General features: G+C 45.8%; 1 protein-coding gene across 1 annotated transcript in view; it reads left to right on the forward strand.

Moving 5' to 3' along the window:
- The window catches only part of LOC119381605 (WD repeat-containing protein 5), a 133,869-nt gene that overhangs the window by 29,996 nt on the left and 79,527 nt on the right, over positions 1-24,346 (forward strand). Inside the window, exons 3-4 of the mRNA XM_049412936.1 lie at positions 13,602-13,672; positions 17,570-17,666. Coding sequence (XP_049268893.1) covers positions 13,602-13,672; positions 17,570-17,666 — 168 coding nt within the window. The remainder of the gene's footprint in view (positions 1-13,601; positions 13,673-17,569; positions 17,667-24,346) is intronic.

Genomic DNA, 24,346 nt, shown 5'->3' on the forward strand with positions numbered 1-24,346 from the left:
GCCAGCGCTGCGCCGCTTGTTTTTGTACGTTTGTTGATAGGTGGCAGCACACTGCAAGCGATTTGCTCGTTGACCGATCCGAGGGTGATGTTCTTCGCGCCCAGACGTCTCTCATTGTAAACGTGGTGACGCGGAGTGGTCGAAGTCGTTCGGCGAAGGAATTTCTTCGGATTGCTTTCAGCAGTGATGGTGAAAGAAACCATTTTGACGACGAGGATTTTTCACTGGACGTAGAAGACTGTGAAGGCACCGAGAGTGACAGCTGTGACAGCGACGATGAACGATCAGCTGAACTCACGAGGAGCGAGTTGCACTTCACGTCCCCTCGCGCGTTAATGTTCTTTCACGCTCGTAAGTCACTTTGATTGTATTTAACGTATAATATCCTTGAGCGAGATCACAATAAAAGCATAGTTCCTCTTGTGCATTGCATGTATCACAATTATTGTGGATATTATGGAGCGCCGCATCGCAAACACGCTCGAGCTCGACCAGCGAAGCGAAATGGTTAGAGCGATGGAACGTGCAGTCACGGCCACAATCCACGCCACTCGGCTAACTTCTTCGACGTTGCGAAAAGCATACGTGTGCATTCTTTTCGATATTCATGTTTGGATCGTGGTGATCGAATCTGCAACATGCGAGTGAAGTGAATTGCACGCGGCTAGTCTCAGCATGGCTGTGACACAAGCGCTACTGAATGGGATGTTAAATGCTCGTGTTTCGTTGAAGACGTAATACCGCGTTCCCGACTGCGCAAGTAATGACGACGGCGTATTATGTTTGCAAACCATCACCACGTTAAACGTGCGGTCCCGTGCAGCAGCGATGACGCTACTCGCTGGCGGCCTACTACTGCGGCAAATCCGTCAGGCAGGCTCGGTACGTATTACCTCGCAGTGCCGTTCAGCTCACGTCAATTTTAGTTCATGCAGTTTTATGTAGCACGCACAGGATTTCGCAAAGCATCGTTATGCACGGTAACGGAGCTGAAATATAAACTTTCACACCGCAGCAAATAATTAGGTGGCGAGTAGTTTGCACTTTCCATGGTTTGGGAAAGTATTTTAGTCTCATATCCAATTCAGCGCGGCTCATGACTTCACCCGGTGAAAGTGGCACGGGCCGTATGTCCGCACGTACTATCTGTTCCTATGCTACAGTGTACTCCTATGCTAACAAACGGGCTGACCCTCCTCCCGGCGCCATCTTGAAAAGCACGGCGCGCCACCTATAGTTCGTGGGCATTGCGAATAAACCAACGTTGCTAGAAACATGCTAGAAACGTTGCTTGGGTACGTTGCTTCCGCCCCTAGCATCTAGCGGCATTGGCGCGCCGAGGGTCCCTCTCCGGCAAGCTAAATGTGCCGCGCTCATCTCACTACAGAGTTAATACAGGCAATATATTAACCCTTTGCATCTTTTTTCCCCCCATTCTGGTTCAACCCAACGTTTACTGCCCCCCCCCCCCCCCCCCCCCCCAAAAAAAAAAGTAATAAGCAGAATTATCTCAATTAAGGTTTACCCTGACGGCTTATGTACTGATAAACCTACGGATAAAGGCAAGCTCAAAGCATGCAAAAACACTTATCTGCCGCTGTCGTTCCGAAACCCTAAAAAAAAACAAAAAAACCAATCGGGTTTAGTACAGCAGCGCCTTTGGCGGTAGTTCACCACAAAAACTTCACGCTCGTCCATGCAATCGCAGGGCCACTGCCAGCATTTTAGGCCTTTTAGGTCGCCAACAACTCACCGTCAGTCGTGCCGGCCCATTTTGCGAACGGTTGTGTGGCAGCTCTTTGAAGACATTCGACCCGCGGTTGGAGCGGGACTGCGATGTGACGTGAGTCACTTGTGGGCATCGACAGAGGTGAACGCATTCTTCACTGGCGCCACTCGGTCAGTATTCTGTCAGCGCGCGCTCTGCTAGCGTGGCCTCACAGTGCGCGCAAATGCGGCCTCGCTGGACGCGCATTTTCGCGTACTTTGGAGCTTTGTTTTCGTTGTGAAAATAACCTTGCATAGTATCATTTAAGCGCGCTTCTGCCATCGGAGGACATTGTAAATATTACTGAGCGCCAGTTTTTGTAGCAAGTACTGAAAGTGTTTCGTAAGACTACCCTGTACCATTTTCGAGAAATTAGCGCCAAAGCAGTCCGTCCGGCGCATGGGTGATACTGTTCGCTGTAGTGCGTCTCGTATTTGTTAAAACGGGTGCTCACTAGCAACCTGCCCCGTGAGGTTAATCAATCAAGCGGTAGCCGTGGAGTCGCCAAGTGTGAGGCAGAAGGTACTCTGTTTGGACGGCACGTTTACTTTTGCAGCAACCCGCCACGGTGGTCTAGTGGTTATGGTACTTGACTGCTCACCCGAAGGTCGCGGGATCGACTCCCGGCCACGGCGGCCGCATTTTCGGTGGAGGCAAAAATGCTCGAGGCCCGTGTACTTAGATTTAGGTGCACGTTAGAGAAGCCCAGGTGTCCGAAATTTCCGGAGCCCTCCACTACGGCGTTCCTCATGATCATGGCGTGGTTTTGAGTCGTTAAACCCTAGCAGTTATTATTATTTACTTTTGGAGCTTAATTTTTGTGTAAGAACGGTTACGTAGGTGGCTAGCTAGCTTGCCTCCGGTCGAGTACAAAGAGATGCACTTATTCGGCCAAAATGACAGAAGCCTGTATAAGCTAATTTTTGGAACGAGAGAGATGAACAGAGCGCAGTTGAGGCCACATGCCCTGTTTCAAGGTCTCATCATTTGAACCTTGAAGGAGCATCCTTCAGTGATGATGGCATAGCTGCAGCCACATGGTTTGTTGCTCAAGTGGTGTTTGTTAGAGCTGAGTGAACAGGCATTGTTGAATTGGGGCCATCAATTTTCTCTTCATGATTGCTGTTATGAGTATGGGTCTAGTGCAGAAGTGCCATGATTAAAAAAATATTTACAAAGGAGAGGAGGAACTGGGTACATTTTTAAGCGTTCTTTGATGGGGCAGGAAATTGTAGATAAATTAGTACCAGCAGGCAAGCAGAGTATAGGGGATGTTATTTGTAGTAATTAGCATGTAAATGTGAAGAAAGTAAAGTGGACGAAAAGATGACTTGCTGCCGGCACGGGCCGAACCTGCAACCTTCGAATAATGCGTCCGATGCTCTACCACTGAGCTACCGCGGCATGGCTCAGTGGTAGAGCATCGGACGCGTTATTCAAAGGTCACAGGTTCGGTCCCTGCCGGATGCAAGTCATATTTTCGTCCACTTTACTTTCTTCACATTTACATGCTAATTACTACAAATAACATCCCCTATACTTTGCTTGGCTTCTTTGTCTGTTAGTTCTAATTAGTGTTGTCTAGCAGAGAAAAACGAGACCTTAAAATTCCCCTTCTTAGGAAATTGTGGACTAGTTGTAAAAAAAAAAAAGATTGTCGATTCCTCTTTCGTGTGAATTGTTCATAACACGAAAGGGAAACATGCCTCCATAGAGGTAGTGTTGGACATATAATTCACGTAGGGTGTATTACTATTGGGCTGGCATGTCAGCCTTCTATGTGGATGCAATCATATTGACACCCCCTGCCACATGGTCTGAACTGTGTGAGAAGGAACATCTGTGACATTGGCCGTTGTAAAGTCTTTCAGGGTGCCTACTGCCAGTACAGTTGTCGAGTACCCACTACACAATAATTCACCATTTTGCAAAGTACACACTTGGTTCTTATTCTTGTGGATTAAAAAAAAAGGTGCCTGCTCAAAGTAGCTCCATGCCCATTAAGTGCAGTATGTTAAGTGACCTCATGTAAGTGCATATAAGGGAACACGGTATATTTGAATGAATGATATCCTCCATAAATCTACCACGTAGTGTATCAGTGTGGTTTTTCCAGTGTAGATTCTAGTCTATTCCTGTGCTCAGAGCAAAAAGAAAGTGCACTTATTCCAATAACAAAATGGGTCTGATTTGTAACGCTTATAGCAACAACAGCAATGTACTGTCGATCGCAAAATTTTGCGGGATCTGCAGCGCGTGGCGGAGCGACTGAAAACTGCATTGCTGCGTCACCTGCCGTGACACGGCCGGTGTTGAGGCTATCGGCCTCGGCAATTAGCGATGGCGCGTTTAGACAACGTGCCGTTGCCGGATCTAATCGCGGAGGTCGCGGCCGATAGCCTCAACACCCGCCGCATCACGGTAGGTGACGCAGCAATGCAGTTTTTTGTCGCTCCGCCACACGCTGCACATCCCGCAAACTTTTGCGGTCGACAGTACCTCATGAATAGTTGCAGCATGTAGGCACAGTTGTTTTCTCTAACCATACCTATCGTTATATCATCCAGAACAGGGGCCTTACTAAGTGGCACAGCTGATTCACAAAGCTCAGTGTCAGAAATAAACATGTTTTCAATAGAATGGGTTGGCAGGCTGCAGAAATTATCATATAAAAATGCTATACTGAAGCATCACTTGTCAACTAACTGTACTAGCGTTGATTTCTTCTGAAAGAATAGAACACCTTATATGAGCAGCTTTTTTTTTTTTTTTACTATTTCCCAAACTTTTTAAAATTATGTGCACTCTCAGTGACATGCAAGCATAGGCTTGCACACAGGGGGGTGGCAGGGGGCTGCAAAGTCTGCCCCATACATTGGCTTAGCAGGAGGAGGGGGATGCTGCGATGAAGCTTCGCCCCCCCCCCCCCCCCCCCCCGATGAGGAACCCTGCGCACGCCTATGCATGCAAGTAGTACTGCTCTGTTTTGTAAATCAGCAACTAATTGATTGCGCATTTTTAAATACTGTAGATAATACATAGTATGCTGTCTCCAGTAGTCTTATTCCTTAAAGGAGTCCAGAACTACCTTGTGCGTGATGAATAAGCACATACTGCAGAAGGCCAACGCTGCTGTGAACAGCGCAGCCAAATCTTGCACAATTAAAAAGCACAGCTAGAACGGAGACTCGAAAAGAACACAGGACGAAGCACTTACTAGCACCAGAAAGCTTTTATTTGGGATATAACCATGAACTTATAGGGAACCCAACCTCAAGTTTACAGGGCGACGACAGCACCGCGCTTCGGCTCTGGTGGCAAGCGCGACCGACTCAGCCTCTTTCACGGCAGCGGTAGCACACACGCGCACGCATTCTTCTGTCGGTACGGGCAACTGGGGTGCCGTCAGCTTGGCACGCTGAACCGAGAGGCTTGCTGTGTGAAGATGTGCATTTGCGTGATGGCAGAAGCGACCCCACGGAAGCGTAAGTGAGGTTCGAAGTATTGCTGCGTCGTGGGATGCCATGACAGTGCAGACAACACCAAGGCACACGATTCACGTGTGAAACTATCAGTTCCCGGGCATGTCACACGAGAAATAAAGGCGACAAGCGTGGATCACCACAGTAAGCAGCGTCAAGTATGTCCTAGCTTACAGCGCTGTCTCGCCTTCTGTTTTGGTTGTCTCAGTTCATCGCTTTCATTCGTTTCGACTACCTGAATCAGTATGTAACGTGGTGCATGCATGCAACGACTGCAGTAACGATTACTCACTGTCTTCTCGCATTATGAATGTCCAATTACGGTTGTAGGTGAAACAACTTTGTGTTTTGATTCCCTGTGTTCGTGAGACTTACTCGTCGTTGCTGCACATTCACACTCGCGTTATACCGCACTTAGTATTGCATGGTTGGTTGAATTCAATTGAACTCGGCACATTGTCAAAAGTTCGGCGCCTGCAATTTGCACGTTGGGAAGGCCGCTTTACGGCATAGAGTTTCATACAATACTTGCTAGAGGGAACTCTGGTGCTAGTGTCTATGGGAGCTGCAACGCATGCCGCTTCAGCCAGCATGGGAATGATGGGCAGTACACGGATTTGTCTAAACTTTGTTCTTTCGGCACCGTTTGGCTCCACGTCGCCTCCATCCGCTTTGTCGCAAAACGAAGTTCAGCAAAAATCAGCAGTTCCACTTCCCCACTTTAACCTTTTTAGGCTCACCAATTCAAATCTGGTCATGAAGTTCACTACGATCCCTTCTTTTATCTGAAAGAAAACCAAAACATAGCAATAAACAAAGCCACAAGTGCATTCGAAGCCCGCAAGTACGAAGACTAGGCAAATCTGTGTACTACCCATCATTCCCATGGTGGCTGAATGATCGCAGCGCCAGAGTCCCCTCTGGTTAATTTTAGGAAACTCTATGCTTTATCGCGCCTGAATGGACGTCTGTGCATTTTCAGCAAGCTTTGACAATGTTCTGCTGGTTTGCTTTGTTTTTGTCACTTTATTTGGGTGATATATATTTAAGCCGCTAAAGATAATTGGCACTTAATACATGCTTTGCAGTTGCCACCTTGCAGTAGCCACCTTCTGAGATTGTGCGATTTTCTAGCCACGTTCGCGCAGCAGGTTTTATACGCCTGTAAAGTCGATATTCTCATGAAAAGAGAGCGCAAGCATGACGCGAGCAGTTCACGTCACTGGTTAAAGCTCAGCTAGCTGCCTCACGCGTAAATCGTCGTATAGTGCTCCAGCAGCACAGAGGACTTGACTCTAACCTTCTCAGGTTTTTAATGCCATGGCTGTGTAATTTCTTTTTTTTTTGCACGCCGCAAACGTTTGTTCACAATGCGGCTGCTACGGCAAGCATACCATATCAAAACAATAGTTATATGCTTCATAGTTCGCAATGCAAAACATCGATAGCGTGCATGGTTTCATTTTGGAGTGCATATGCACCATTACATATCTTTAACATGACACAATGAGACTTACCTCAAGGTATACATCCTACACGGTGTTATCGCGGTTTGGGAAATGCATTTTGCGTTGAGTTGGTCGTCGTTGTCGTCAATCGTCTGCTCTTCACCGTAAACGTGATTGACGAGCCTTTCTCCTTTTATCAAGTTCGCTTTTCGGAAGCGTCTGTTCAGCTTGAAGATCTTTTTGAAGCCTCACTGCAGGCGGTACATTGTGAGGAGCCGCAAGTGCACCGCGAGAGCTCTGCGTGTGCACGGAAGTGAGCGGCAGCGTGGTGGTGAGAACGGAAAATGTGCGTTGTATGCTCCCAGTTTCTATTTTTCTGCCAGAGGTGGCGCAACCTGTCAAGAGCAGCAGCACCACTAAGCGATGCTTGGGGAGCCTATACCAACATATCCAAGTGGCAGTTGTTCAAGTGTTGTGGTCCTGCGCAGCAAGGAAAGCTTACAAGCGGAGTGCAAAGTTGCCACGTCTCAGGTGCCCTCTCTTCATAGAGAGGTCCATCTTCACTCTCTTCGGAGCTACCAGTGCCAGCTCTATTTCGTCGTAGAGCAGAGTGCTGCTATTGGTTGATAGCTGACATAAATCAGAAGTGGCGTTTGGATGAGCTGCGCTTCTTGCCACGGGGTGCTATACTCTATAGTGTGACTAAGATGACACAGTAGCAACACTAGCATGCACAGGAATCACACCAGAGGAAAGCAAATTCCTCTCATGACACACGCTCAAGTTCGTGACGTGCACTGAAGTAGCTTCTGTCCCCCATGTCATCCCTCCCTGTATCAATAAATCTTTTTGGGCGAGTTGGTTCACCTTGGAATAAGGAAGTACCATCGCAAGCAGACACCCACCAGAAAGGCAACACATGTGCACAGATGCTGACACACACAGCGCCTGTGTGTTGTCTTTCCTTGCTGGTACTTCCCCATTCATCCTCTGTGTAGCCTCCAGCATGCTTGTGGGGATGAAAAAAAAAAACAGAAAAAGTGCTCAAAGCATGCGACAAATCCCCTGACGGATTCCAATAATTTTTGCTGCAATCGATTTGTGAAGCAATCAACTCCTGCACTGGGGCCATTCAATCATTAATCGAGAAAGTGGTACAGGACCCCTTTAAATTTGATAGCATATCAGTGGTATTCATGGACACATTCCAGTTATGTTTTATTGTGGAGATTCTGTGAGAAGCGCTGTGGTGGCAATTTTGACATGGACGCAAGAAATAAAAGATAAATTGGCAAGATGGGAAGAAGATTAAGCAACTCCAAACTTAGTAAATGTGAATGTTCATTGGTAAATGTTAATTAACCAGTTAACCGATTAGCACATTCTTGGCACTTCCTGATGTCCACCATAGCTAGCATTTTCCATCTGAAGAGATTTTCTTTTCTTTTACAGTGAAAGCTGTTGTGAAGTTGGAACAACGGCCGATTTTAGTGGTGTAGTTGTCCGCCGCTGCCGGTGTCTGTAACAGCTGTCATGCAGAATGAGAACAAAAACCAGGATTGAGCGGGATTTGAACCCAGGCCATCTGCGCGGCAGTCGAGTATTCTACCACAGAGCCACGTCGATGCTTGAAACTTCTTTCAAAAAGACCCTATACAGGCGTCATGTTGGGCAAGGAATCGCGTTAACAGGTGTGATATAGCGTGGTAGAAGAGTGAAATAATGCCAGACATCACACAATAAGAATTGCTTAACGAGTAGGTAGTTTAAAGCTTCCCACCCATTACAAAGGGCTCAGCCATAATTCTTCATCAGCCACGGTATCAACAAAGTGCACATAATGCCTTACAGATGTGGAGCTGGTACCTTGCTTCTGCGCAGAATGATGAATAATTGCATAGTGGGTATTTCACTACTTGGCCAAATTATGAGGATTTATGGCTTAAGTGAGTACCTTGCAACTGTACTCGTAGTAGTTACCCCAAGAGAGTTCACAATGGGCTCTAGAAAGGCCATTCCTTCAGCTTTTGCTGTCACTGTTCTGCATACTATGCACATGCTTGGTGTTTTTTTTTTTTTCTTGGAGAGCCTATTTTTAAGAATTTTGGAAAGCTTTTGCACTAAAGCTAAAGCACCTGGTATATTAGGTTGTAGTGGCAATGCACGGCTGGTGCTTGCAGCCTTATACATCGAGCGCTGCAGCGACCCCAGTGGGGCTTCATTGTGGGTGGCTCTCATTGCTGCCCGAACAAATCACTATGGGAACATCCACTCATGAGCTGCTTGCTTGTCTCAAAATCTACCCGAAATCTCAAGTCATCCACAGTGAGAATCCTGAAAAACCAGCTACAGTCGAACCCCTCAATAATGAAATCGCTGAGGAAGCGAGTTTTCTTTGTTGTCGTGAAAATGGAAAAATACGCACACCAGTTACTTCACACAACCAAATTTACTTGAACTCGCTCAGCTGGCTCTGTTTCACGTTGCGTTGAAGGAGCTTGACGGCTCCTTCAAGGCAACACCTCAAGAGCTCCTTCAAGAGCCTCACAGTTTAATAAGCTTTGCATAGGTGTGTGCACGATGGGGGCATGCCCCCTCCCCCCTAATCACCTTAATGGGGGGCGCCAATTCTGCCCCATACCTTTTCTCAGTCGGACCTTTCACGCCATTTTTTAATGCACAGGGTTATAGCTATGCATGCTTTTTACCGATAGTGGCGACCAAGGACTCCTGATGGTGCATTCAAAGAATGGTTTACTTCGTGCCTTTACCCCGGAAAGCCGGGAACCAATGGCAGGCCTTTGTGAGATGCACATCGTTGCTTCATTTTCAGGTTTGCATCCATGGCGGAGTTTGTGTTTTTTTTTTTTTTTTTTTCGGACTCAACCAACAAGGGGTGGGGGGTGCTAATGGAGAACCCTGCACATGCCTATGAAGCTTTGCATAGCTTCATCGTTGTCATGGGCGCCGAGGAAAAAGGCGAATGATTTCAAAAGCATCAAGAAGTTCGCGCGAGTTTACTTGCCTTTCTTACATTTTGTTGCTTTCCTCACTCTTGTCGTCACTCTCATATTCTTTGCGCACACATTTGATGATAGCGTCGTCGCTAAACTCTTTGTGCGCAATCTGGTTGGCATCAGCACACAAAAAGTCATGCAGTTCAACAGCATCTTGTTGAACTTGTGGCTATCATCATCATCCTCATCAGTCTCATTGTTATCAACATCTGACCGAATGTAAACAGCAGTAGCCACACGGATGCTTGTTGGCGGAGAAAAATGCATGTGCCCGACTTGTTGAATGAGCGGTGCTGCAATTTTTAAACTGCTGGGTTCCCAACTAGCTCATGTATTGAAAACAATGTTGCAGATTACTACCTGAAACTTTCGTTATGGCGGGAATGCTTTTTAAAGCCCCTTTGCTGTCAAGACGGGCAAATGCATTGAACTCTACAGACGTTCGGCGGGGACGCCAGATGTCTTTGTTGTCGCGAGAATTTCGTTCTTGAGGGCCTTCATTATTGAGAGGTTCAACTGTAGATGGATCCTCCCATTCAAAGTAGCTATGTATAGGAAATGTGCACTGAGCCGCTGGCGCTGTGGTGCAGGAGTGAACGAAAGCAACTCGCATGCTTCGTGCAGCAGCCGACCCATGAATTGCTGTATTGTGAACTGTGCCAGTAGCTATAAGAACTACCCACCTGGTACAAAGTTCTTCAGTTTTCCGCCGTGACCATGGTGAAAAAACCAGCAGGAACACTAGATTCACAGCGTCCGCCGCGTAAAGCAAGTGATCCCGGCCGTGTTTATGAAGTACATGCTTTAGCTAGTTTGCTGTGAATGTACGCTCCATGCAAGTTAACTGATATTTTCACAGTGTTGACGGAACCGAGTGGCAGTCAGCAAAGTGATCTCGAGCCTGCAATCTACATTTTGTTTGCAGACAGCCATTGACAGGTCCAGCAATTGTCGCTCGTACGCTGCTGCTGTTTTTCCGCCGTACCGCAGTTCGTAAACAGAAATGGTAAGAAGCCTCGGATGTGTGGCAAAATGCATTAGGAACCACGGGAATTAAAAAATTTATTCCCCTTCTACTGCTTTCGCCCCTTAACTGCACTGTGCGTGCAAGTGAAGCCACGCCATACCCTTCTGTTGTGCTACATGACGGCTAAGATATCGCGTGCAAAGCTGGCATGTGGCAAAGTTACTCAAGCATTCATGCAGCCCGAGCAACGTCTACAAACAGAGCTGAACTACAGCACAGAAAACAAATACAGCACGTGCAGTCGGCGATCATACGTTTTACTTGCGCGCATCGCAAGTAAAGGTTGTCTAACTTGTCACACACAAATGTCATCGTTTACTCAACAACAAGCAGGCAAAATAACAAGAAAGAATGCATTCAAACATCCATGGTGACGGCCTATGCTTCCAGGTTTGTGCTGGCCTGCCACACGAATCGCCTTTTCAAAACACTTGTGTTTTGAAAAGGCTACTTGTGTAGAGGAAATCCACCAAACAATAAGGATGGGCTGGTGTGCATACGGAAGATGTTCTCAACTCATGACTGGCAACTTACCACTGTCACTTAAGTGGAAAGGGCACGATTGTATTTTGCCAGACGTAACGTATGGGGCAGAAACATGGAAGATAGCAAAGAATCTCGAAAAGAAGTTAAGAACCATTCAGCATGCATTGGAATGACAGGTGTAACCCTTAGAGAGAAGAAGACAGCCAGAGGGATCGTAGAACAAACAGGGTTAGCCAATATCCTAGTAGCTATTGAGAAGAAAATCTGGACCTTGGTAAGTCATGTCATGAAAAAAACTTATGGTCATTTAGAGTGTAGGATTGGATGCCAAGAGATAGGAAGCGGGGCTGAGGATGGCAAAAGGTTGGGTGACATTTATGAAAAAGGAGGCATAGGTCGTTGGGAGAGTCCGGCACTGTACAGGCTGATGATTGTCAAAAGCTATATGTAGCCAGCTTCTTTAAAGGGTCCGACAAATGCTCAGAACATGAAATGAGATGACTCCACTGATGGAAAGATTGTCCATCGCGTTGACTCAAACTAACCCTGTTTTTTTTTTTTGTGAGATGGATTTATATTTTTATTTCTTAATTGAAAGTCGCGAAAAGTGACCACAGCGCCTCTGGCGGCAAAAACATGAACGATCCGATGAACCCGGCCACGTGACCGTTGATTGCTGTACGCGGTCGACGATTTTTTTGTTAATATTGAAATATTGTTCGTTTCTTTATATTAAAAGGTATTACTCCACAAAAAAATGTACATATAGGCCTGCGTTAGTAGTATGCATTAAAGTGGCGCTACCTTCGCATGATGTAATGATCCCATGCTCGTCACTGCGTGTTGAGCAACTTTTCAGTGTGCTCATGCAACCGTACACGCAGTTAACAGGTCGTTAAGATTTTGGAGTGACATAGTTTTGCTACCTGCACTTCGTCTCAGAAATGACGTGTTCTTAGACTGCTGTGAAAAATAAGAAGGGCTAAATTCACCAAGCTAATAAGTGCTAATGATAGGCACATCCTCTAGATTGCTGCAAGATTGTGTGATGAGTGTAAGATGTCTTTGTGGGCCTTGAATTATAGCTCACTTGTTCAACTTGAGCTTTGCATGGGCCATGATAATTCTGTGGGCACAAGGAGTATGCACATGTTTATATTAGATGCGAAGCAGCTTATGGCGGGGGCTTTGTCCGTCCCTCCTCCCACGTTCGTCCTGCGGCGTTCACCCCCCACTGCCCATGCATGTCCCCTCCCCCCCTCTCTCTCCTCTAGGAATCCTCTACTCTACGGAGTGGCGCGCATGACAGGTGGTGCGACAGCTGCATACTCCACTGGGGCGGCACGGTAGTTCCGCGGTGCGCGTGCGCCTCATTCTCTCCTGCGCAATGCAGCAATGAGCACCAGCGTCAACGCCGCCGCCAGTGTCAACGTCAGCGCTGACACTGGCACTAACACTGGCTCCCCGCTGCTTCGCATCAACACGTGGTTCCCTTTAGCGGAGATGGTGTAATTTTTTTGGCCATCCTTGGAAGTGATAATTTATCGGGCTTTTCCTACTCCAACTGCCTCCAAACAGGATATTGTTTCCAGGGCATAGATAAACAGGTACACATTTCTGATTGCCAATGTTGGGTAGCTATTGAAAGAGTGGTGCATCAGGGCCTTGATGTATGAGGGAGCCAGGGCTTGGAGGTCAAAGAAGGTTCAGCTTGTTGTACATTATCTGCGGAGGTGGATAGCAGTTCTCACCCAAACCATGGTCAGACCAAGGAAGACAAACGTACGCCACGACTCAGCCCAGATCCATTAAGAGAGACTAGAGATTTACACCCCACTCTTTTGTGCCCATATGGCTGCCCCCAAGATTTAGGGAGCAGCAAGATTCAGTGATTCACCAATTGCTGCTCATTCCTCTTGAAAATGTTTCCCGGACATGTCGTGGAGACAGTTGGGCATGCTTGGCTGTGTTCTAGTTTGCTGCAACTAATTTGACCAAGCACAAGGTACCAAAGCAAATAACATCTTGTGGGATGACCTCACGAGTCATTGCCATATTTTTAATATATATATCTACACTTTTGTGCACTTGAAAGCGAGTCTTTTAGGCTTATGTAAAGCCACACTACAATCAGCATTTTAAATAATTGCTCCCTTCATCAATCACTTACTTAGCGCTCTTTGTGCTTGGCCCTTGCATCAGTAATCTTTTGGGTATGAGAGATTAGTCCTGGTGGCAGCACCCTTTAGGCTTTGATGCGACGACAGTAGTGGAAAAGTAGCTTAAGACTTGTAATTGAAAATCCTGCTTAAACCAGCAATGGGTGCATGGTTTCTTTCTTGTTGCGCAGGACAGGAGTGGCAACCTGCTGAGAAACGGCACAATCAGGCTCATCTAGCCTGGGGGGTTCCAAACCTGGGGACCCCTCGGCAGCTGCCAAACTGGTGAGATATTTGATGTTTATTCGTTCAAAGTTTGCATGCCATGTTGCAACTTAACCGATCCTTGTAGAACTCAGGGGTGGAAGTGCTGGGCCATTTGTGCTATGCTGCGCCAATCTGCTTCTGCTGCGCCATCCTGCTCCCAAACGCATTATTGTGCCAAAACTGCTCCCAAGCGGTCTTCGGTGCCTTTGTGTGCCGCTGTCATTCACGGCATGGTGCGCTTATGCGGGCTCCTGCCACCATCATCACCTGGCATGCTCTCCGTGACGATGATGGCGCGAAAAGAGTCATTTTCGCCGCACGGGTGAAGCAATGAATGCTATAGCAAGAAATTGTAATGTTATGCGAAGTAAGGCTAGCAGCTAACTCTTTTGGATCTGATCTCTTGTAACTCTACAAAACGCTTGTGTAAGGCAATATGACCGCTGCAGGGGCTTTTGTGCTGCCTGACATCTGACATCTGCCGAGATAGCGCGCTCGTCATCGCTAGTAACTGTGCCTTTATAATCAAAGCTCGCAGTTGCTGCTCGAGCGTCGCAGCCAGCCCCCTTCCTTCATGCTCCTTCGCCTGACGAGAGACAGGTGGGGCGTCTCCTCTCTGCTTGAGGAGCCATCAACGGCAGGCCTCGCACGCGGGGCTGTGTTATCACATGCACCCTTAGTGCAACGGAGATGGCCGGCTTGTTTCATCTCTTCTTCAGCCATGTTCGTCTCCAGCACTGGCGCACATTTACTCGCACGTAGATTATGCGATACACGGGGCGATGTTATTGATTTATACTTGATATGGAAAATGACGGTGACAGCAAAAACCCGCAGAGTGTCCATATAATTGCTATTGCAATAAAACTGGACATTTCAGTTCTCTAGTCTTCTGATTTGCACATGTCAGCAGTTGTGTTTGACAGTGTGAACGTTAGCTACACAGTGCATTGCTCATCTCTATTCTCCTCTCGGTTCTCTTGTTGGCTGTGGCTATCCAATGTTATGCGCACAAACAGTGCTTTATTTGTGGCACGGTTGAAGGCGATTCACACGGGGCCCAATTACGCTATCACGTTTTACTCTTGATGAAGGTGAAGCTCAAGCACCCTCCAAGTTTTAACAGCGGAGCTGTTTAAGCTTCTATTTTAGGAGCAAAGCTCCTTAGGCCCGCACTCCGCTGTCACCATCAAAGCTCGCTTCTCTTAAGCATCGCTTTAGGTTGCATGTGATCCAACGCATTCAATGTTGAATACGTCCGGTTTTCTGCATACTCGCCTTCACCGTCTGGATCGGTCACTTCAACTTCAAATTCCATCCGGACTATCCCGATCCGAAACAACAGTCCTCTGCCGCTTGTGGCCTGGAGTGTCTTTCATGAACAGCTTTGCTTACAGAATCGGAATGGCAGACAGTGCTGCCTGTGCTCACTGTGGCAGCGAGGAAACCATTGCGCACATCCTGTGTCATTGTCTTCACTATAGCTCCCAAAGACAACAGCTCTCAGCAACGCTAGCACACTTTGATGACCAGCCGCTTTCTGAACAATGAATTTTGGAGTGCCGCAAAATTCGAGCTTCCAACCAGAAAGCGACGAAGGCGCTGCTGAAGTTTCTGCACTCAACCGACCTTGCTAAACGACTATGATGCTCTTTATTTTTTTATTCTTTTTTTCCCCTTCCTTACCTTTCTATCCCCCCTTGCCCCTTCCCCAGTGCAGGGTAGCAAACCGAAAAACTTTCTTCTGGTTAACCTCCCTGCCTTTCACTGAACCTTTCTCTCTCTCTTAGGTTGCAGTGGCCGGTGACTTAAGGGGGAAGAGGGTTTTTAAAAATCATCAAGATTCCCTTTACCAAATTTAATGAAACTGCAAAGTCTTGTTTTATTTTTCTTTGCTGATTCCAAATATGCAATTATTCTTCGAATATGTCCATTAGTTCCAAAGTTAAATAAAATTAATTAGCATTGTTTCCGGGAACAATGGAGCAAGAACTACTCATCGAAATCTTGCTTTAGGCACATAGCCGGATACTAGGAAACATAAGCTTCACAGGGGTAGGAATACTTTTTTGATATGCAAACTATTAAGAATTATACAGCATATCAAAGCTTTCTGTTCAACTAGGGTGGCGATGCGGGCTTGTTGGTTCATCGTACTTGAGAAAGAGGTAGCGCCCTTAATTCTTAATAGTTTGCATATCAAAAAAGTATTCCTACCCCTCTGAAGCTTATGTTTCCTAGTATCCGGCTATGTGCCTAAAGCAAGATTTCGATGAGTAGTTCTTGCTCCATTGTTCCCAGAAACAATGCTAATTAATTTTAATTAACGTTGGAACTAATGGACATATCTGAAGAATAATTGCATATTTGGAATCAGCAAAGAAAACTGAACAAGACTGTGCAGTTTCATTAAATTTGGTAAAGGGAATCTTGATGATTTTTAAAAACCCTCTTCCCCCCTTAAGAGGGAATGTTTAGGCCTTGAGCTGTTTGGTTCTAGCGCACCAGAAATTCGAGGTTAAAAGAAATAAGCTCTGTGCACAACTGGTTGTAATGGTCATCTTCACCTTCACCACCTTTATCGTGGATTGTTAAATGACAGCCATTATTCTAGCGCACTACGGGCGCTTTGTCGAAGGTAGTAGCAGACGGTCTCCCCACCCGGCGCTGGCGCAAAAAGACAATGAAACGCTGCGCGCGCTAAACGCCGTGCACGGTGTTCCGTTGCCGCCGTTGAAGCTTCCCGCCGGCATCACTGCTCACACCCCTCTCCCACCTGTCTCCCTCTCCCTGCGCTGTGCGCTGCACACTCGTTCCCGCCACTGAGTGCCGCAGACACTCCCCCCCCCCCCCCCCCCCGCTCCCCACTCTACCACCTTTATGAAAGCCAGCAGCGAGATCAGGCGCATAGTTGTTTGCGTCCCATTTCTAAGGAGCTTTGCTCATTGGTTGTATTCGTACACAGAACAACTGTTAGTTTTTTCATGTGATTGTCAATATGGGAGCATGCTATAGTTTTAAAATGTCATTAAGAAGCGCTGTGATTTGATTTTAGTGAATGAAATCATTATATTTGTTTTCTGTAAGTTCGAATAGTAAAATCCCAAAGGAGTGATGATAGAAAATTTGTGAACCCCTGTTTTTTACCCTTAATCAGTGGCTGCTGTCTCGTTAATAATGGCAACGAAGCTCATTTGTCCTAGCGCGAGACGAATGTTTAATTATGTGCTCGTATGTTACGATTGGAGGCAGTTTCGATTTCGAAGAGCACTCGACGTTGGTGCAATGTTTTGTTTGTAGGTCTCTGGTTAGGCTCTGCATCATCAGGTGTCGCTACGAGCGTTGTACATCTCGCACACGCCTCCGGTAACCCGGCTAGAACTCGTGACATATGTTGTTTACAAATAGTCCCCGCTCGATGAAATCATCACTTTTTGCTTCTATTTCCGATTTGGCACTTTCACGAGCTTCAAAACTCAATTCAAATACTTTTTAGGCTGTATTTGTGGCTGATAATGTACAGGTGGCACCTCTGTGTTTCCATCAGTGTGATGTAACAGTCATATTGTGTCCACATTTTTGTGTGACCACTCCTAAGAGTTGGCCAATTTAAAATGTAATTCATACTTACTGCATGCCAGAAATGTTAGCTGCCTTTGTTCTGTCTTGTATCTTTGAGATGGTGGCAATTATAATTGGCCATTTCTGCTTTGTCATATTTAAAACTTATTATAAAGAGAATTTCCCCTTGAGGTATTACTATCCAGAGTCTGCGGTATTGAAATTCTCACCTCGTAAGACAACTTGAGCAGCATTTGTTATTAGTTCCAATGTCACATAAAAGGACAAATCAAATGCACCACAAGTGATTGCATGTGAGCGCATTTTGAGAAGCCTGTGACGTGTGTCATGCAGAAGCCCAATTACTCCCTGAAGTTTACCCTTGCTGGCCACACCAAAGCTGTCTCCTCAGTCAAGTTCAGCCCCAACGGAGAGTGGCTTGCCAGTTCTTGTGAGTTTGCATCATTCTCTCACCTTGCTGCTGGTAGGATGTGTCTGCTTTCACAAAAAACAAAATTCACATTCTGTGCATATACGGTCAGAGCTGGACAGCATCTAGATGCTATCTTTTGTGTAATCTGCATCCTCATGCACATGGCATGTATCTGTATTTCCAATACATGAAAAAAATGTGTCCTCTATCTTAACCCCTTAAGTCCCGATTAAATTATGAAAAATTGTTCCAAAATTGCCAAATTTTTTTATGGTGTAAAATGCTTCAGTAACATGTTCTAAACAGAAAAAACCTTGCAAAAACCTTTTACAAAAACGGCTTATAAAAAGCTTTAGTCGTCATATTTTGCACCGTCATGTAATAAGCCAGGAATTTTTTTCTGTGAGCGGGGGGGGGGGGGGGAACTTGCTCAAGGTCTTGAAAAACATATTTTCGTTATTTATTTTCGGTAAAACACCTCCTCCATCAGAATTTCGGGAGGAGGCGAGGGCCCTAGACACCAAACCCCCCGCCCCGCCTGGCTGCAGGCCTGGTAATAATACCCTGTACCTGGGCCATTTGATGGGTAGTCCGAAAGAAATTTCCGCAACTCCAGAAAGTATCAGTTCCGTTTGACTTCCCATGGACAAAATGTACTATTTCTCGATAGTTCAATACAAACTAGATGAGGCTACCGTCCTGGTGGTAGCGTTCAAAGCACGTCACTGCGTATGTTTGTTTATAACGCGCGGGAGACGCAAGGCGCGCATTTCACCGTTTAGTGTGCAGAATCTCATTAAATAAAGGCGCCAGTCATGGAGCCCATGCTGCCATCTATGTTTTAAATAGGAAAGCACCATTTGACGAGCTGGGTTCGTCATAAGTATATAATGGGTTAAGGTACATGATACCACTATTGCAACATCACTGTGTGATACAGCTCTGCAGTTCCCCTTCCCAAGCTGTTGACTGCTGCCACCTGAATAAAATTACTACAGGCCGCAACGTCTTTCCGCCAGAGCCCTCCAGCGACGGCAGGCGATGAGGTCTGGTGCGCTTCTATTGGTGGAGCAGAGTCATGTGCTCGCGCTTACGCAATCTTGACAAAAAGAAGTGTCTGTGCCTACTGAACTTCTTGTTTGCTAGATTTTTTGTTTTTAGCTGCATTGGTGCCATTGTCATAGCCACTCTACTGTGCTGCACGCTGCAGTGCTTCTTCCGTGCAAACTATGATGCTGCTGTGGCGTCGCTATTGAAGTTTCTCTTGCATGGTGCTTGTTAGGAAGCATGCAAGACGGCCTTGCGTCTAGTGGCCATCACGCATTGTGATTTAAATGTTCTCGAGGATGTAAGTTTGACTTGCATGCAAATGAGATTCTAACAAATCTTGCACCATTAAAAACAAGCATTTACCTAATAGAGTATATATGGCGTCATTTTTCTAACCTTGCCGAAACGTGGAATGGAATGCGGTGGAATGAGGAACGCGTGCATGCTCAAGTTGACTGAACAGAATAACGCTGGTGGGTCAGGACTATAACACCAGCAGTTGAGAGTGCAGGGAAATTGTGTTTTGCCATAAAAGAATGACTGGTTGTGCCCTGATGTAGAAATGCAAAGTACGGTACATTGATGAAGGCTACGCCTTGTGTAGACCTTTCCACAGCACTATAGAGTGGTGTTGAGCGCACACAGAAATTGAAATTGGTGCACAAATTGGTGTCTGTTTCGCATCTAACAAGTACTGAACACATTACAATTTGTAAATTCCTCACAGCGAGTGCATCGCAAGCATGCGCAATATATTCTTTATTTTCAACCATTCAAAATGAACAGCATAAGCTGAGCAATACCTCACTTCGGCAGCAGAAACAGGGTGCGTACAAGTCCTTGAAGACCCTTGAAAACCCCATCACGGGTGACGTCAAGTGCATACCTTTATCTTTGTATAGGTGAAGTAACTTTATGCTGAATGTTTTGAATATGTTTGGTGAACTTCACCAAGTTTATACTGGAGAAATCTCAATTGCCGTTGTAAGAGTTCACTGTGCATTGGGAGTGTTTAAGGAGATAGCGTTAAAGAGCTCGTTTCGCAGGAATTCTGGTGTCGGTGATGGCGTCGTTGGTTGGGAGCGAAAAATCATGTTGTCCGTGACCGAGATATTGAGAAAGATGCAAATAAAATAAATAATAAAATCTTCAGGTTTGAGTGAGAATCAAACCCAGGCCGTCTGCGTGGCAAGCAGGTGCTCTACCACAGAGCCACGATATTTCTTAAAACTGCTTCGGAAAAAAACACTGTATGAATGTCACGTAGTCGAAGGAGTCTCCTGAACGCATGTAAGATTGCGTAGCAGAAGCGTAGAATCGCACCAGGCGTCAAAACATGTGAATTGCTCAACGAGTGGGTGTTTTAAAGGACCACCTATCACAAAGTGCTCCGACATATTTAATCATCATTATCATCAAAAGCAACAACAAAGTGAACAGCTACATAGGATCGCGTGTTGCATTACGGATGTGTAGTGGGCCCTTCGCTGATTCACAAAAGGAGTAATTACGCATAGTGGGTAATTACGGCATAGTGGGAACTTAACAACTTTACTTGCAGTGGGCATTTTAGGATCATGTGAAACAGCCAATGTTACGTGCACGGTTGTTCGTTTCCCTATGGCACAGTTGAGGCATGCACTGAGAACTGAAGCCAGGCTAGTAGTTTAGAAGGCGATGCGCACGTGGCCCGATTAAGCTAGTGCGTTCTACTCTTGAAGGCGAAGCTCAAGCGTTCTCCAAGTTTTTTTTTTTCAGTAAGATGTTCGCAGGCTAGTTGGTTCACAACTTTTAAACGTTGATAAACTGCGCGAAAAGACAAGGACGCAAATAATGAACATGGCACTCTGGTGTTTTGTATGTTCCTTACTCGTGGCCTTGTCTTTTGGCGCAGTTTATTAACGTCTAAAAAGTTTTTTTTTTTGTGTACTGTTTAGGACTTGCGTAGTGATCCAGGCTAGTCATTATTAAAGGGCCCCTAAACCACCAACCGACGCTCGCGTGCTCCTCTCCGTGCCTTTCCTATATTGACAACAGCTGTCATGACGTCACCTGTATGATTACGTGATGTCGTGAGGAAGAGACGCTGTCAGTGGGCATACAAGAGCCTGTTTTCTGCTAGCAGATGGGCGCGCTTCTTGCGTTTCCACCTTGGACACAGAGAGAAAGGCATTCGGATAGGTGGACAGACGAGCCGAGGAACGCAGCCTAGCGAAGGAAAGAGCGAAACGAGAAAACGCGTGCAGCTCCGCCAGCGCTCACTATACACTCGTGCACAACTGCAACGCCACAACTAAATTTCAACCTCTGGGCGGTTTAGGGGCACTTTAACATCACTGCAATTTACATTTATTTATCTTTATATTAGTGAAATAACACTACACTAGATGTTTTGAATATATTTGGTGAACTTCAAGCCTATACTGGAGAAATCTCAACTGCCTTTGTAAGCGCTCATTGTATGTTGTGATTTTGAGAAGTTATCAAGACTAGATGTTTTTGTTATAATTTTGACATACATTTATTTATTGTAAATGCAATAAAATTAGTCATATTTCAAAATTTTAGAGCAAAAAAAATTAACTTTGAATGCTACTTTGAGTCCTTGAAAAACCTGCGCCAGGTCCTGGAAAGTCCTTGAATACCCTTGAATTTTTACTTTGGAAACCTGTACGAACCCTGCAGAAACTGTTCATGTAAAACGCTGCATTCAGCGTGAAAACCCACTTCGGAAACAAAATAAAATATCAGACACGCTGCTCTCCCTGATTTCACTGGTGCCACAGCAGTCAAGACCCATAGCAAGCAAATGGTTGATAAAAAATGACATGTGTAATTTGTGGTGCAGGGCCCTTTTAAAAGAAAGGACCGCTTTGCTTGGAAAGTGAGGCAGAGTGTAGAATGGAGCTTCCAGGCTCAGCAGCAGACACACCGAACAGCTACATTCACTCGCGCGGCAAATCGGGCATGTTGAATGCGCCTGAATGGAACCACACAATGAAAACACGATATCTTGCCGTAGTTTACACATCTTGGTGCGCAAGAATGTATTTTCATTCGTTGTTGCCTCATCTCAGCTAGCGGCTGGGTCCAAGCTTGTTGGTGAAGTGGCATAATAAAACCGGTAAGCGTACCACGACATCACAACGAAAGTGCTCTATGTGTTCGTTTTCATTGTCCTTGTCTTGGTGCGCTTACCACTTTCAATTATCCTCGCCGAGTATGACTAGAGCCGCACTGTTGTGATGTTCCATACCCAGCTGCTGATTAAATAGGTGCATGAAGCGATTTATACGCCTTCATGTGCTGCGAGGCAGCCTAGTTGGTCGACAAAACCATTGATTATGCCCATTCATGCACTACCGTGTTGCTTCGTCCCGGGTGTACCCTTACATCTCTGCTTCTACGTTCTAAATTTTGGGCCATACCGCTAAAACACTGTGCGTCGTGGTGGGTTTTTATTAAACGTTCCGCTCTGCCCTCAGTTCCGAGTGTCCCAGTCTCTTGTGCCCTCACGATCCTCTTCCTCTTCGTTCCTTGACCGAGCCCGGAGCATGTAATAAAAGTAGTTGTGCCTGCTCTCAAATTACACAGGCTTCATGTTTAGTCTACGGCTGCATTTAGCTCTATTTTGCGACAAATTTTATTAGCTTTGTTAAGATCAGTTGCCTCCTCCCGAGGTCCTCAGAGCCATAATACAATGAGCTCGACACATCGCCGGAATCATCTTGGGGACCTTGGACTAGGGGTTCCTCCCATGCTCCTCGCTCAATTGCAATAATAATTATAAAGGTGTTTTACTCTCTTTCAAATGTTCAACCTGATGTGGAAAGCGCTGCAAGTTTCCTGGCTGCACAGAAATCGGCATGACTTACTGCTACAAGTTTGGACGCAAGCTTTGTTCAAAGAGCAAGAGCAATTGCTTTCTTTTGTACCACACTAAAACATGAGTGCACCCACTCAATGTCTATTTGAGTTCTAATCGCACTGAGTTTCTTTCCCCTTCAACTTGTTCTTTACTTGCTCGTTGTTGCAAATTTGCAACATACCTTTTTCTTGAACCCCATTTTTTTTCCGTCTCATTCTGTGAGACACCAGTGGTGGTGACGGACTACATCACCACCTAAAACTGCTGTTTTTGTGAGCTTCCAACAGCTTACGCTGTAAAAAATCCACAGGGACCCATCTGCATTCGCCTAGGATGACTTGAAGACGAAAGCCATCCTTGTCTTCTTCTGCGCGGCTGATGTATTGGGAAAACGGGCAGTGTCTGCCAATTCTTTTTATGACCTTATTACTATCTGGTTCTTTCGAAATTTTTTGTGTGGTTACTTTGCAAAATGCTGAACCCACGGCAGGACATATAAAGCCTCTCTGACGTATTTTTGTTTTTGGCGGCAAAACTGAAAAATCCAAAACCTTGAAAGTTTTGACAGTTTCCACAAGTGAATAAAAAAAACAATTTAAGTGAATCTTCCCAAGGACTATGTACAGTCGAACCCCGCAATAATGAAATTGGCGGGGAAATGGGACAATTTCATTGTTGCGAAAATTTTGTTATCGCAAAATAACACAAGTAAGGAAATGATGAGAAAAACGAAAGTTTATTGCCAAAAGTCTGTTAGCTTGGCTTGTTGGCCTTTGCCATGCAGCAGGCACATACATCTTTCTTCACTGCGCAGCAAGTGGTCCATCGCGACATCATCATTGTGCATTGCTAAGAACGTCTTAAGAACGCGTCCGACGCATCTTGTGGGTTGGGAGGCTTCTCCGCGTGGCTTGTGCCCTGCACCTCAGTGTCATCAGTTTTGCTCTGCAGACCACACGGTTCAAAGTGCGACACGCGACACTCCGCGAAAGCAGCACCACACGAACTGCGCACAGTTCACGGTGCATCGCTTTAGGTACACAGAGCGTAGTCACGTGCCGGTAACAAGCCGATGTTGATGCGACGGCACATTAAAAAAGTATAAATTAAACAACATGGCGGCCATGACAACATCCAGCGCAGGCAACTGCTTCCGGCAGCATGCCGATTTTGTAAACAAAGATGGCAGCATCCACGCAAGCGTAATGTGGTTAGTTTTTTGCATAATTTAAGTGTACGGCAGAGGCATTTCAGCGCATTTTGCTGTCTGCTGACCGTGCACGAGTATATTACATGCGGGAAACGTTGCATCAATTTTCGTTATTGCGGGATTGCAGTTAAGCAACGTTTTATTGTTGAGGAACATGAAATCCATTGAATCCTATGGGCCGGGGACAAGAAAATATTTCGCTGTTGTTCAGGGATTTCGTTCGACTATACTCTCATTGGTTATCTGCAGAAACCTTCTTTAGCTTCATATCTTCCTAAGTATATTTCCTTTCCTTTTGCACAACTGAAAGTTGCCTTCTGATGAATGCATTGAGCAGCAGCATGTCCTGACACTGTGCATAAGACGCCAGAATGTTTTTGAGGACACCTGAAACCTACCTACCCTGAAACAAGTGACGCTTTTTGTTAACACCATGCGCTAGTACCATTATGACGTTACAAGAAGAATAATCCGATTTTATTAACACTTGTGGTTGATTGTTCGTTGGTAGAACACTGACATATTGACTCAAAGCAACAATGGGGCAACGTAGAAATGGCATTGTAGAAG

This window comes from Rhipicephalus sanguineus, chromosome 1 (assembly GCF_013339695.2).
Source record: "Rhipicephalus sanguineus isolate Rsan-2018 chromosome 1, BIME_Rsan_1.4, whole genome shotgun sequence".
Taxonomy (NCBI): Eukaryota; Metazoa; Arthropoda; class Arachnida; order Ixodida; family Ixodidae; genus Rhipicephalus; species Rhipicephalus sanguineus.